Genomic DNA, 14,034 nt, shown 5'->3' with positions numbered 1-14,034 from the left:
AAATGGAAGCTGGTCTTTATTTCATGCTACCATGTGCTTAGGGGTTTCGCAGTAAAGGGACAATTCATCCACAGCCACTCTCTTTGGGCTTTGCACTTTGCCTGAGGTTCAAAGGAATAAGCATAGAATAAAAAGGAAGGGTGCCAAGTGTTTCAAGTCCCTCATTGCCCACTTTCTTGGTCTAGGTTTTTGTTCATTTGTAACACGATAAATGTGTTTTTTGTATTTTTTTTTTCTTCTGTTGTACAAAAAAAGAAGTAGAGCATAAGGTATATTTAGTAACATGTACGATAAGAGATCCCCGTGTCACTGTTGTTGTTGTTGTTGTTGTTGCTGGTTTTTGGTTTTTGGTTTTTTTTTTTTTTTTTTGGTTTTTTTTTGGCGGGTTCCACAACAGATGCGGGAACGATGTTTAGATCTGAAAATACGGACCAGTAGGATGGTAACGAGTGAAAAGGAGCGATTATCGACGCATTTCAAAAAGTGTAAAGAAGAAAGACAGAGAGAAAGAAAGGGACGACACTATATATATTTATAATACTTCATCAACCAACAATATAGAGATAAAACTATAGATAGATTAGTATTTAAATATTGTAAAGAGAGAGAGTGTGTATAGATGCCTTTTTTTAAAAGTAGAAAAAGACATCCATTCTCCGTATCAGACGCTATTGTAGTCATCGTCATCTGCTAGTGGAGGCGAGGGTTGCCTGTGTGGTGGCTGCTTTCTAGCAGGCGAGTTACTCGATGGACTTTCTGATGATTTCTCTTTTCTTATGGGTATTTTGACGCCTTGTTTTGCAAAACATTTTGACAATTCAGTCGAGTCTGTTATACATACACATGTGTGGTGAGTACACAACAACGGACAAAACATGTACTCATGATCTTTCTTACCTGCGACGCCAGGGAATTTCTTTGGCGTATACACTGCAAAAGAGTTGGAGGCAATGGTTGTGATAATGTGAGACGTACTCGAAGTATTGAGTGTATAAGAAGTGGGTCTACAAGGGGGGTTGGGGGGGGAAGGAAAAAAGAGAGAGTAAGTCAGAAAAAGATCATCCAAGAGGTTATCTACTAGCGTGTGTGAGAATAATACTTTACGATCCCAAGTGCATCAATGAAAAGTTCAAATGGTAGATTCCTTCTGCTCTTAAACTAATGTCATGAAAGACGAAATAAATACCCAGTTGACCTTCCGGATCATACAATTTCTGAGCGGATGCGAATGCATTGCCGACAAGATTCTTCAAATTTTGAGAGATTTCACGCTCAATGCCGTCGTCATCAATACGGGTGGTAGGGAACGTGATGATATTGTCTATTCTTTTTGCAGAACGTCCAACCGCCGCTGTAGCGGTGGCGTTGGCGCTCACGTTGCTAGCCAGCGATTTCGCTGTGGCTGTACTGCCCGCTGTACCTACCGTGGACAGCGAAGACGAAGACGAATCAACAGCCGTGGTCGACAAGCTACTTTCGCAGCTCCCGACAGCACCCGATTCTTCTTGACGAGAATCACAAAAGACGACCAAGAAGGTAGGGTCAAAGACATCTGGACTGAGGACTTGACCCTCCGGTGTCATGACGGTTAACTTGAGGATAGAAGGAGGAGAGATGGGCCTTCGATCCTTATCGCCGCAACCACACATGCGAGCACGATTCGGCTGTTGAACGATTTCTAACTTGTAAAGTCTTGAAAGGAAGGGGGGGGGTTAGAAGAGAGAGAGAGAAAGAAGGAAATGCTTTGTTTTTGTTTTTCTTACCTGCCACGATAGGAAGGAATGGTATTTCTTTCAGCAATCATGAATTTTTCTTCTACTTGTTTCATCAGAGCTGTAAGATTGACGTCTAGATTTGAGTGATTGCTACTACTGTTACTTGTAGTAGTAGGAGTAGTAGGAGTAGTAGTAGTAGTAGTAGCAGCAGCAGCATGCTGATCCTGGCTATGGGTACTACTGCTGCTATTACTCTCTATACGCAATGCTACTGCTGTTTTTTCTAAAAGATGGGTGGTAGTAGAGGTAGAGTCGCGTTTTTCTTTTCTTTTTTGAGGGACAGGCAACATTGTAGGCGTCGTCGTGGTCGTGCTGGTGGCCATCGTGTTTGTACTATGACTGCTACTGCTACTGCTACTACTACTTTTTCTTCTCTGTACCGTGGCGGTGGTTGGAGATGCATGGGGTTCACCCATAGGCTTTACAATAGAAGTAGTAGTAGTAGTAGACGCGTAAGAATCACGTTGTTGCTGTTGTTGGCGCTGTTGACGTGCCAAAGTAGCAGCCATATGGCTACTACTTTTTCGATGCTTTGATCGTTCAGCTTGTTTCACATGTTGCTGCTGTGAAGGTGATGGCTGTTGCTGTAATGGTTGAGATGGGCGTCTTGAGTTTTGCTGTAATGAGGGTGGTGGTTGTGGTGGTTGTGGTGGTTGGTATGTCGTGGGTTGATATAATTGTTGTTGTTGAGATGGATATCTTTGTTGTTGTTGTTGTTGCATGGCTGGATAGGTATAAACATATCCCTCTAACGGTGGTTGGTTTGGGGGGTAAGCGCGTTGCTGCTGTTGCTGTTGTTGCTCTGGCGTCAGAAATTGTGGTTGATGTGGCAACGACGGATACATTGGAGATGTAGCATGGGATGGCGATGGATGCATGATGGGTTGCATAAAACTAGGGCGATGAAGCTGTTGTCCATGAGAATGTAACTGAGGTGGATGTATGGATGCGGATGGCGGGTATTGTACTTTTTGTTTGTTTTTTTCAATTCAAGGTAAATAAAATCAATACCAAGAGAGTTTTTTTTTTTTTTTTTTTTTTTTTTCTTTTCTTTTTTCGATTCTTACCTTGCATTTGCCATGTATCTATACTTGCACTTCTTTGTCTACTAGCAGCCATGGATAATAGTTCATTGAATAAATCTTGTTCCTGCCTTGGTGCAGGAGTGGATGCCGGTGGGGGTGGCAACGGTTGTTGATGTTGATGTTGTTGCTGTGGTGGTGCTAGCGGAGGCGGATGATGAAGAGGCAAAAGAGAAACGTTTTGGTCTATTGCAAATGGTATCTGTGTGTCTTGGAATGTGGACGAAAGGATATCCAATCCTTGCGAGCCATTATCCATCATGGCAGGCTAGAGAAAAAGAGTAGGTTTCTTGAATTTAGTCTTTGACTGGCTCACACATAAACATACGATTTTTCTTTCGAAAGAAAAAAGTAGATTTTTTACATTATTTATAAAGGACGATGTCTGCTGCTGCTGCTGCTGCTGTTGTTGTTGTTGCTGTTGAGCTAAAATGACAGTCGTAGGGTCATGTGGTGGATGGAATGTATCAGTAGTGATTGTATTAAAAGGTATATTTCTATTCGTATTAGTAGAGTTAGAAGTAGTAGTAGGTGTAGAAGGAATCGTATGCATCCCATGCGCCGGCGTGGATGTATCGGCCACGGCATGCGTATCCGTAGCCGTTAATAATGACAGATCAAAACCAGTAGCTCCTGAGAGATCATTGGTTGTGTGGTCGTACGCCAAGTTCTCAGGAAAAGGATAGTTGGCATCTAAACTAAATAGGTTCAAGTTAGCACCGTTCGGATGATTGGCAGGTTGACTACGGTGCAAATCAAAATCTGAGGACGTTGCGGTGGATGGATGTTGTTGCTGTAGGTGGTGATGATGATGATGAAATGGCTGTTGATACTGCTGCTGCTGTTGTTGTTGCTGTTGTTGTTGCTGTTGTTGCTGTTGTTGCGATGCTTGATCTTTCAAAAACTTCTCAAACGCAGCATCTAAATTATCCATAGTCCCTTTTTCTGAGTGGGTTGTCTTGCTTGTTTTTATTTATAAGAATAATGGGGGAAAAGGACACTTTCAATGTTTACTTTTTAAGGGAAAGGGGATTATAAATAAAATAAATAAATAAATAGGGAAAAAAAAAAAAAGAAGAAAAAAGAAAACGCACTTTTTCAAATAAGTAAACTGAAAAGAAGAAAGAGGAAAAAAAGGGGACTAAAGAGAAGAAAAAAAAAAAAAAAAAAAAGGTTATGTAAACGGGCATTTGTTCTTTTGTCTCCAAACTGGAATTGTGCGACTGGCTGATAATGTATGATACTCAAACATGACATTTAAAGGAAAAAAAAAAAAAAAAAAAAAAACTTTTTGTGCTGTGATTTGACTTTTTTTTTTTTTTTTTTTTTTCTGTTATTTTTGTGTTCCTCCTCTCCTTACCGCCCCATTTCTATCTTGGGTCATTCAAAGGAAATTATTGACATGAAAGGACAGATATCGCAAAGTTCAGGGCACGATTGAATTAGGGGTAACTTATACAAAAACACGTCAAAAGTGCATAGGCGACGTTTCTCGATACTTGACTTTTTGAGTAAAGTCGTGAATATAGCTTACTCATAGGCTGTTGGTACGTCATTGGTTCAATAAGCAATAAGCCAAATAGAATGCAGAAAAAAATAAATATAAGAAAAAAAAAAAAAAAAAAAAAAGAAACGCCTAATGGTTCCAATCAGAAAAGAACATTCTTGTTCATTCTTTAAGGGTTCTTTTTCTCCAAGTACCTCTCCCTCCTTTTTGATTCGCTTAGCTTAATTTTGATTGCCTTTTCACATTCCAATCATTTCAACAAATACTTTGTCGTGCATTAGTGCATTTTTCTACATGATGGCTTTTTAGAAAAAAGCGCATGAAATATGAACGTACTTTTTTACCTCATTGGCCGCGAAAATGATTTTGTGCAATACACGACGACAGCCTGGAAGAAAATCCAGGGAAACAGAACAAAAAGGGAACCTTAAATTGCCCTCTATTTTTTTTTTTTCAAAAAAAAAAAAGTAACCCCAAGATTGGACGAGAAATGAGATTTTATCGGAGCTTGTTACCAAGCTATTGGTTCCTGCCTTATTCAGTAAAATTGGATTTCTGATCGTTGTTCGAAAATTCTTTGGCCGGGTTTGGACATGAAAACCTTCTCTTTTATCTGTCTGAGAACAACCTATTTGGGTCTGCTCACCATGAACTCTAGGCTAAAATGAACCTTCCATCCTCATCTATAGGCGCACACAATAGGATGTGTATTATATAAAAATAAAAAAAAAAGAAAAGAGGGACTGGATGTGAGGCAAAGAATAATAGCTTCACCTAGAATTGTCCTTCTCTCTATGGATAAACATGCCCTAGAAAAAGGGTAGCCTATGAAATGTGTGTTTGTGTGCCTTTGTCTTAGATGGCTGTTTCTATTTTATTTTACTTTTTTTTTTTTGGTTGCTGTGCTCTTTGCTATTTTACCGAAATCCTTTTGAATTTTTGCAAAAATAATGACCAAGAAAAGACCGTGTATTTTAAGGGTATGTGTGATAAATGCACGTTCAAAAGGGACTGTCAGAGTCTCATCGTTTCCGTCATTGAGGACAAAACGAGTAAGAGAAATCTCCGTGATATAAAATAGAAAGGCTAAACGCGAGATAGGTTAAATCGGAAGAAGGAGATAGATGAGATGTAGTAGTAGCAGTAGCAGGAGTAGCCTGTTTTTACGTCATTGTAAGTACAATAGGGACCGACAGGTACTACCTTATGAACTTGCACAATACGACTGCGGTGGAAAACAGGTAGAAAGCTTAATAAAAAAAAAAAAAAAAAAGATGCAATGCAGATCCATGCGAGATCGATCTCCTTTCATTTTTTTTTTTTTTTTTCTGTTTTATGTTTTTTAATCTATCCCCTTTGTGAATGAGGAGCGGAGGCTTCCTCCTTTTGTCTGTAGCAGTATGATCACCCGATGTTTGGATTCTTTCCATGTTGTGTATTCATTTTAGATAGATAACACATTCAATTTTCACTCGTTTTATGAAGAGTCAATCCCATGACTTTTTTTTTATTATTATTCTTCGGTATCTTTCAATTCATCGACGTAGAGAGCGATAGGCAGCATGGGTATGTTTAATAACATTCAGGATCAAAGGAGCAATTTCCTAAAGCGGCAGCACTTTCCGCCGTATCTTTAACGCACCGGAAACCAATGGTGGCCGTTCTGTCAACCGAAGGAGACATTAAAAGATATTTGCCATGTTGCTCATTATGGTAGGCTTGAGGGAAGTACTGTTCACTGTTCTTTGCTTGATAATAGGAGCCACCACGAATCACAGCTAACGAGAAAGCAAAAGAAAAAAAAAAAAAAAAAAAAAAAAAGAGTGAGTGCATGAAGAAAAGAAACGCAAGTGGTTGGGATAAAGAGCCCCCTTACCAGCTCTCGTATGTTCATCTTGATAAACATCCGTCCATTGCCATACGTTGCCTACAAGATCATAGACACCGAAACAAGAGCGGCCAGCAGGGTGGGCATCGACGTCGGCAGGGGGATGGTCAGGGTAGAGTCTTTCACGGCCACTGTAAACTTCAGGCACCTTGCTCGAATCCCATTCATTGCCCCAAGGATAGCTACGGTATTCATGACCTCCTTGAGCGACATATTGCCATTCCCATTCATGTGGAAGACTAGAAAAAAAAAAAGATGAGTGAGCTACTCTTCATTAGAGTCACGAGGCCACGACGAGCACTTACCGTTTTCCTGCCCATTTGGCATAAGCTCTTGCGTCCTCAATGGAAACGTGCGTTACAGGTTTATTAGCACGACAGGCTGGGTAACAACCGCCCACCCAATGCTTTAAAAAGTTGGTAGAGTCAGCTGGTTTATAGCCACTCTCGTCAAGGAATTGCTTGAATTGTTTTTCAGTGACGGGATAAGCGTCCATGTAGAAAGTATGGATCTTCATACGATAAGGAGCATGTACATGAGAGGACTGATATCTATGTTGGAAATGGTGTGTGTGAGTACTTTAGCTAGGCTTCTCTCTTTCTCTTTTTTTTTTTTTTTTTTTAAAAAAAAAAAAAGAAACAAATACGTTACTCCCAAGGATATCTAATATCGATACTATAATATATATATATATATATATAAAGGTGAGTATTTCCTTTGACAAGAAAAAAACAAAAAAAGCCGTTGTTCCTTACCCAGGGTAATTGCAGTTACGATGAGGATGTTGCTCCAATCCATGCACGTGAAAGTCAAAGACATCACCTTCAATACGCACCATACCACAATACTCCTCATCCGAGTACTTGCTGACGACCACCTCATCCAACTCTTGCCATAAAACGGCGTTGCTCAGAGGGTATCGGTGAAGAGGCATTTTGGAACGTTGCTTCAACCTATCCAACAGACCGTGGAATTCAGCAGGCAAAGGAGCAGTATCCGACGTAGCAAAGATACAACCATAGCCGTAAGGTTCAATATCAAAGCTCAACGTAGCCAATCCATCGACAATGTTGGCCGGTTGAATTTCGCAGCCATGCCAGACATCGTAGAATTGAAGGCCAATGTGATAGTTGACTACAATTTGATGGCCTGTAGCATGGACAGCACCGCGGTTGATAAACGTCCATACGATTTGGTCAGCTGTTGTGCGGCTTGGGAACTTGCTGGAAAAGACAGTTTCATAACGAACACAAGGGCAGTGAGGCTCCCATTCGGGCGAGGCAAAAAAGTCGGGTCCGAAACAACGCAAGATGCTGCTCGTGCGGCGTAAGGCTTCTGCATCACGTGGAGTGATTTGATTCCAAGTGCCAAAGATATTTTCCCATAGCTCGAATCCGATACCTGCATCAACAATAAAAAAAACATGAGCGTCTCTCTCTCTCTCTCTCTCTCTCTCAGCCTCATGGACGTTACCATTGAAAAAGCCATGTTGGATCATGAATGTTTTGTTTCGGGACCACTTATCACACGCACGGGTCATATGCTTGGGTTCGATCAACTTTTTCGTGACCACAGTAGGAACATGTCTGGGAAAAGAGGAGGCGGAACGTGATGTTTAGCTCTGCAACAGCTATGATGTGTTTAGGTTCATAGGGTAAGAGAATACTTACGATCTAAAATCAAATTTAGCTGGAAAAGCATAGGGCTGATTAGTTTCAGTAGGAAGAATGTACATTTCAAAAATGATGTACTCACTCATATTCATCACATTCCACTGCACGAGCTTTTGGTTTTGAGAAAGGAAAAAAAAACAAAGGAGCGATGGATGAGTAGGATGTCTATAGATGGCTAGGCGCTCAAGTGGAAGAATACAGCTTACCTCACTGTCATCTGGCTTGGGCTCATCCTCCAAGGTTTGCTCACTGTCCCCTTGACAGTGATAGGCCAAAGGATGTCCAATAGCAAGAGAGTTTTTCCAAAAGTCGTGAGGAAAGTAAGCTGCTTCTGTCGACATACCATCAATGTGGTACTCTTCTATACCAAGCGTTGTGGAAATAATAATAATAAGAATAAAAAAAAAAAGACAAATTTGCTTGTCAGGACAAGGAAAAGCTTCTCCATCGTAAAACAATGAAATTGACTTACTGAACAATCTGGGCATAATATAGCTCCAAGCTGCTTTAGGATCGCGCTAAGGTCAACAATCAATGATCAGTGATGAGTAGCACTTGGAAGGGCTGAGAGGGTTCTTTATGCTTACAGTTCCCTTATCCCATCCTACAATGGGCAATAACACCTTTACATTCCTTTTATGAAACTCAGTAACCAAAGTCCGAATGCCTTGAGTTCCTGTATGTTTGTAATGAAAAAAAAATTAAATCTTTCGACTACTCTATGTATATATATATAGATGAAAGCCCGTCTTTCTATTTACCTCCTGGAAGACAACGGTAATAATCCTCAGAGTTACGACTGTCACAACCCAGATTAGGAAAAGTGGGCCAGACCTAAGGGGAAAAAAAAGAAAAAAACCGCCAAACGAAACGCGTTCATTGTTTTGTTATCATCTGGTTGGCATCATGGTTTTTTAATTTATGCATGAATTAGTTTGAATCTTACAACGACAGAATCAATAGAGCCATAACGTTCTTCCGCATCTATGAAGAAACACATTGCGTTAGAAGAAAGAAGGAAAAAAGAAGGGGGTCCACCCTCTACAGATAGGCACCTCTCAAGTATTTTTCGACAGTGTAAGTGTTTGTTTTGCTATCAAACAGGTACAGATCATTGATCATGACGTGTGGTTGAAGATAGCTTCGTTGAATCCACTACGGAATTACGATGAGTGAATAGAGATTTCTTGTTTGGATTGGTTTTCCATACTTTTTCATTACCTCCAGTTCTGGGATATCATAAGCCTTGGTGGTGACATTGGCCGCATCCACCTGTTGTTGTTTTCGCTGCCACTTTCTCAGATGCTTACTCCATTCCAGATATTCTCTAGGAGAAGCAGGACCTTCCACTTGATTCGGTTTGAATTTCAGTTGGAAATCTTCAGTAGAGGCTTTGACGAGCATTGGTAAAAAGACAAGTGAATAGAGAAAAAGGAAAAGGATGAAAGAAGATGTTTATAATGGTAGGCTTTTTTTTTTAAAAAAAAAAAAAAAAAAAAAAGAACTTTCATTTTCTCAGTCTGCAGGTTTTTTTTTTGTTTTTTTCATGCTTCCCCATTTTCAACCATACAAAACAGAGAGAGAGCTTTAAAAGAAGTAAAACTTGATCTGATTAGTGAAAACCTTAATTTGCGTTTTCTCATTATTTTTCCTGTTAAGCCCATCTTTCGCAAATTGTACGCCCTAAACACAGCCATCTTCAAAAACAGACATTTCCAAAAATGCAGCTATTTCCTTCCGGTCGTGCCGAAAGGACGATACATATTCTCGCTTTTATATTATTGCTAAATGCATCCTATTTGTATAACCAACGTAGTTTTTTTTTTCCCTTTTTTTTTACGTCTTATTCCTCTTGAGCGCTGGTTGACAGGTGTGTGATAGAAGCTCACCGTGCTGACACTTGTACATCTGCCCTTGGTGCCACTTTTTTATACAAAGGGACATTTGAGACAATGGACTCATTCTTGACGAATCACCATGACCGAGTGGGAATCATGTTGATATGTTAAACGGAGCTGCATGCAACAAACATAAACATCTCCTGAAATACACAAACACAATCCTCCAAGATGTGTGTGTGTGTGTGTGTGAGTGAGAATAAGCCAATCATGGTCATTCTTTGACAGTCAACAACATCAGACATTGAATAAGCTCCAGACCCATCCTCTCCCTCCCCCCTCCAACACTAACAGTCTCTTCAATAGATCACTTTGCTCATCACAAATAGAGTAAAAGCATGAATGCGACCTATGAACATCTTGATTGCAAAGACTTGCTTCTTTTGACCTTATCGCAAATAGTGGATGTCGATAATAACGCATAAAAACAAAACAAAAGTGGACTCCGCCACGGAAACGCTGCATACATGGTTGAATCTTTGAGGTAGAACACAGTATCCCTATGTGTACATAAGCCATTTTCATCAGGACAAAAAAAAAAAATAAAAAAATATAAAGTTGAATTTAACACCCCGCCCGAGATCCAAAATAAGGAAAAAGATGAGGGGGGGTTGTCCACTGTTTCTCTCATCTTCTTCTCCTCATACTATGCTGCATACTTTTCTTATACTGGATGGACATCCGGATACATTTGCTACAACGAGTAGACTGGATGATAAAAATATAGATCCAACGCGTAAAAGACCATTCGCTTTCCACTTGTTTTTTTTCTGTCCATCACAGAGCAACATCACTTACCTCTCCCCTTATCGAAATATATAAAGTCAAAGTGCCATACTTTCCTCTATGGACGAGTATGGTGTCGAGCTCGTTAGAATTTTGTAGAATCGTCTGGGAAATTCAATCCAGCCAGCCCTATCTTGTAAAGCATCAAGTTTTTTTTTTTTGAAACAAGCTAACTCTGAACGTGACATTAACCTTTCATCGATCTCCATCCGCAGATTAACGTCCTTGTAGCCAACAAGCAGCCGATCGTTCTTAATCACGTAGAGCAGCAAAACACCACCACACTCGAAAGACAGTTTCCTCATGCTCAACCGAGAGAATGTTCTCCGGACGACAGACTGCAAAAATGCATTGAAAAAGCACTTGCGCTCTATGTACAACACCATCAGCAGGACAATGTCACTTTACGACGATGCCGTGTGATCCTGTTGACACTTGTCAAGGAGGCTTCAGAAAAACCCTTCCAGTTAAAGATCCACTTTTTATCACGTGCGCTTTGATAACTTCGTGTCACCTGCTAACTTATCACTCAACCTTTCCCATCTTAGGTTTCGAAATAATGTGGGTGATTCACCGAGAGATATACGGGCTATGGTGCATAACGCACTGGATAACATCAACCGTTTGAATCCTACAAAAAGGTAAGGCATCAGTCCCTTTCCTTTGAACCCAGTTTATGTTTCTCACAAAACGATGGAAAGGTTAAGTCATGTTCAGGTCGATGTCCTACGTCTACTACCCTATGCAAACACACCAGGAACAGTTTTAGAACACAGCATTCTCTCAAAACAGATATCATCAGAAATCACCATGTCTGTATATACCCTTCCCAACCATCAACATAGTTTATTGCATGCGATGCGTCATTTAGCACAACTGTATTATAACATTAACACCTTACATATCACCAATATACCCATGAAGGTAGAATCTATACCATCCTAAAACGAAAAACAGAAAAAATATAAAGTAGAATTCTTACTCTCCTTCATTTCCCAACACCCATGGTTGTTGCTTTGATAGTCTTCAACAGCACAACAGCAATCAACACATACTGTCACATTTTACTATCAAGCCAATGGATCTCATCTCATCAATCAACAAGCACCATTGGCAAACCAATATATACATGAACCAGATTATCTCTCTCACAGAAGTCTGACTTTACTTTATTTTAAACGTAGTAAGCGTGCTTTGTCAGGTAAATGAGACCCTACATCATTGCAGCCAAAAGAAAGACGGCTCAATCCCCCCCTCCCCCGTGTCTTTGTTCTCCATGTGATAGATACAGAATGGTGCTCATGTATTCATGCTGTCGCGCCAATGAAGGTAATTGTTACGGGACGTATTTCCTTCTTTCAAACATACATACAAAAGTGGTTTTCTGAAAACTTACCCCCCCACTCTATTGGCATGCATTTGCAGAAAGAAGATGTAGCGACTCAAGTCTATGTAGGGATGACAACACAAGGTACACATCACGGGCCCAATTATTTTGGTTTATGCCCTCTTTTTAACTCAACTGTTTCCACACAACTGTCAATGGTTAGGCAGTATTTCTTACCTTACAACCCCCAACCAAAGTCATACAAACGATTGGACACACATGTTGAGGGTACAACCCCAAGGCAATAAAAGTAAGCCCTACCATCCTCCCAAAAAATGAGCGTTTTCTTACTTTAGCTTTTTTTTTTTAACCCATCGTACAACCTATTCTAGAAACCATCTATTTGCACTGTCTGAATACCCCACTGAAACAACAATTCACACAGGCTGAAAATGATATCCTCGATCTATCAAGAGTAAAAACAGAAAATGACCATGACGAGGGCTTCCTCTCCTCGCTTCATGGACCCTTAAAGCCCGAGGAGAATCCCTTGAAAATAGCAGAGTTGATAGACACGATTATCCGTCCTAATTTATATGACACTATCCAACAATTCATAGAGGCCCCCCGAAAAGATCCTTTATGTAGACGGGTCAACATCCATCCACTGCGCTATTCTCGTTACCTGCCTCTTATCCATTCCTCTGCCATCCTCTCGGCCACCACCGACGACAGTGTCACCGCAACCACCACCCCTACCACTACCACCGCCACCACAAAAACGCCATCCGCCATGCAGACAATGCGCTTTATAGAAAAGGCAACACGTTGGCGCACCTGTTTTCGTGACTGCGGAGGAACCCACCGTTTCCCTGTCACCGTGGACACGCAAGACAACATGGAGGACTTGGCGATCGATGTGTTGAACGGCATTCCTTTACACTCTGGATTTGCCATCATCTCTGGCCTTATTCATGACTTGTTGGAGCAATTACAAGAGGTCTTTATGCAGGATACCATCACACCCGAACAAACCAAGTCCACCCAGGAGCTCATCGACATGATGGTATCAGGCCTTGTGAACGGCATGGAAGGGACGACCACGCAACGACTCTTCATCAAAGGTTTGCGAAAAGAGACCGCGAAACGCGTCTCCAAACAGCTCCTGGTCGCCCTCTTCCTCGTCGGTAAACGATTCAAAGACGACTCGGCCGGTCATGCTGTGCTGTGTGATTACCTGTTGCAGACCGTCAGGGAGACATGCGACAACAAGACGCGCGGGAAAGACGACACGGAAGAGGAGGAGGGGGCGACAAAAAAAGCCAAAGAGGAGGAGGAGGAGGAGGAGGAGGACGGTGCCACGTCGATCGACGCGGCCTGGGATCAAGTCAAACGTTATGAAACCATGTCACTAAGAGAAAGAGAAGAGGTCGCGAAAGGCATTCTGCCTAGCATGGTGAAACCAGAGAGATACACCCATCCACCACCCCTCCCTTCTTCAGCAGGAGGAGGAGGAAAAATACGATTCAATCCGAATTTTAGACCCAAAACGGACATGGGGCCATCGCCCTCGCCGCTGCCGCCAAAATACCCAGACCCTTCTGTTGCCGTGCCCTATTTAGACTTTGTTGCGCCCACGCTTGACGAAAAAGCAAAAGAAGAAAAGGAAGAGGAGGCCCGGTTGGGTAAGCCGGGTAACCTGCTGTGGTTGTATTGGAAAAGTGACAAGATAGGTAAACACGGACATTCAGAAGAGGGTGATCTGATGGCCTCTGGTTCAGAACTGGTCTTCAAGAACAACCGCTGGAAACGGATCAAGAAAGAATTCCATGGCCGTGTGGCCCAACCCGGAGAGAAAGGCGAAACTTTCTGATATGGAACAGCATGATACCCATCATCCCAACATAGAGAATAAAATACATTTGCCTCTTATCACTTTAAAGCACTTGAAAACTCCCTACTTTTTTTCCTAAAGTGGACGATCACACGGGCAGTCCATCACTCGGTAGCTGCACCACCCTAGAGATTTTCTTGCTTGTCATTAGGAGAGCCAATGAATTGACTTTCTTGTCGTTCAGCATCCGTTTATTCAAAAAGA

The 14,034-nt window shown here is 41.4% G+C and overlaps 4 protein-coding genes across 4 annotated transcripts; 1 reads left to right on the top strand and 3 right to left on the bottom strand.

Annotated features, from left to right (window-relative positions):
- Positions 1 to 599: 599 nt before the first annotated feature.
- Positions 600 to 2,780, bottom strand: BDF20DRAFT_560245 (velvet factor-domain-containing protein). The gene is made up of 3 exons (XM_053075746.1): positions 1,764 to 2,780; positions 1,105 to 1,692; positions 600 to 1,004 (listed from the first exon to the last, which is right to left on the bottom strand). Exons 1-3 carry the CDS (start codon positions 2,663 to 2,665, stop codon positions 662 to 664), a joined length of 1,833 nt encoding a protein of 610 aa, XP_052935620.1. The 5' UTR covers positions 2,666 to 2,780; the 3' UTR covers positions 600 to 661.
- BDF20DRAFT_560226 (uncharacterized protein) lies at positions 2,639 to 3,929 on the bottom strand. Its single transcript, XM_053075745.1, has 2 exons — positions 3,222 to 3,929; positions 2,639 to 3,125 (listed from the first exon to the last, which is right to left on the bottom strand). Exons 1-2 carry the CDS (start codon positions 3,789 to 3,791, stop codon positions 2,760 to 2,762), a joined length of 936 nt encoding a protein of 311 aa, XP_052935619.1. The 5' UTR covers positions 3,792 to 3,929; the 3' UTR covers positions 2,639 to 2,759.
- Positions 3,930 to 5,696: 1,767 nt separating this feature from the next.
- Positions 5,697 to 9,169, bottom strand: BDF20DRAFT_874237 (C-type lectin protein). Its single transcript, XM_053081253.1, has 13 exons — positions 9,147 to 9,169; positions 8,872 to 9,080; positions 8,687 to 8,759; positions 8,513 to 8,601; positions 8,398 to 8,443; positions 8,008 to 8,286; positions 7,923 to 7,941; positions 7,726 to 7,838; positions 7,008 to 7,653; positions 6,904 to 6,927; positions 6,558 to 6,803; positions 6,241 to 6,491; positions 5,697 to 6,142 (listed from the first exon to the last, which is right to left on the bottom strand). Exons 2-13 carry the CDS (start codon positions 8,923 to 8,925, stop codon positions 5,937 to 5,939), a joined length of 2,046 nt encoding a protein of 681 aa, XP_052935618.1. The 5' UTR covers positions 8,926 to 9,080; positions 9,147 to 9,169; the 3' UTR covers positions 5,697 to 5,936.
- Positions 9,170 to 10,471: 1,302 nt separating this feature from the next.
- Positions 10,472 to 13,809, top strand: BDF20DRAFT_820877 (uncharacterized protein; the record flags this gene model as incomplete). Its single annotated transcript, XM_053077573.1, has 9 exons — positions 10,472 to 10,559; positions 10,648 to 10,745; positions 10,825 to 11,075; positions 11,311 to 11,533; positions 11,633 to 11,810; positions 12,048 to 12,080; positions 12,160 to 12,246; positions 12,329 to 12,763; positions 13,265 to 13,809. The coding sequence occupies 9 exons, from the start codon at positions 10,472 to 10,474 to the stop codon at positions 13,807 to 13,809; spliced, it is 1,938 nt and encodes a 645-aa protein (XP_052935617.1).
- Positions 13,810 to 14,034: the final 225 nt, after the last annotated feature.

The sequence above is a fragment of the Mycotypha africana genome, assembly GCF_025528875.1.
Source record: "Mycotypha africana strain NRRL 2978 chromosome Unknown BDF20scaffold_6, whole genome shotgun sequence".
Taxonomy (NCBI): Eukaryota; Fungi; Mucoromycota; class Mucoromycetes; order Mucorales; family Mycotyphaceae; genus Mycotypha; species Mycotypha africana.
The sequence above is the reverse complement of the archived record's forward strand: the minus strand, read 5'-3'. Positions and strand labels throughout refer to the sequence as shown.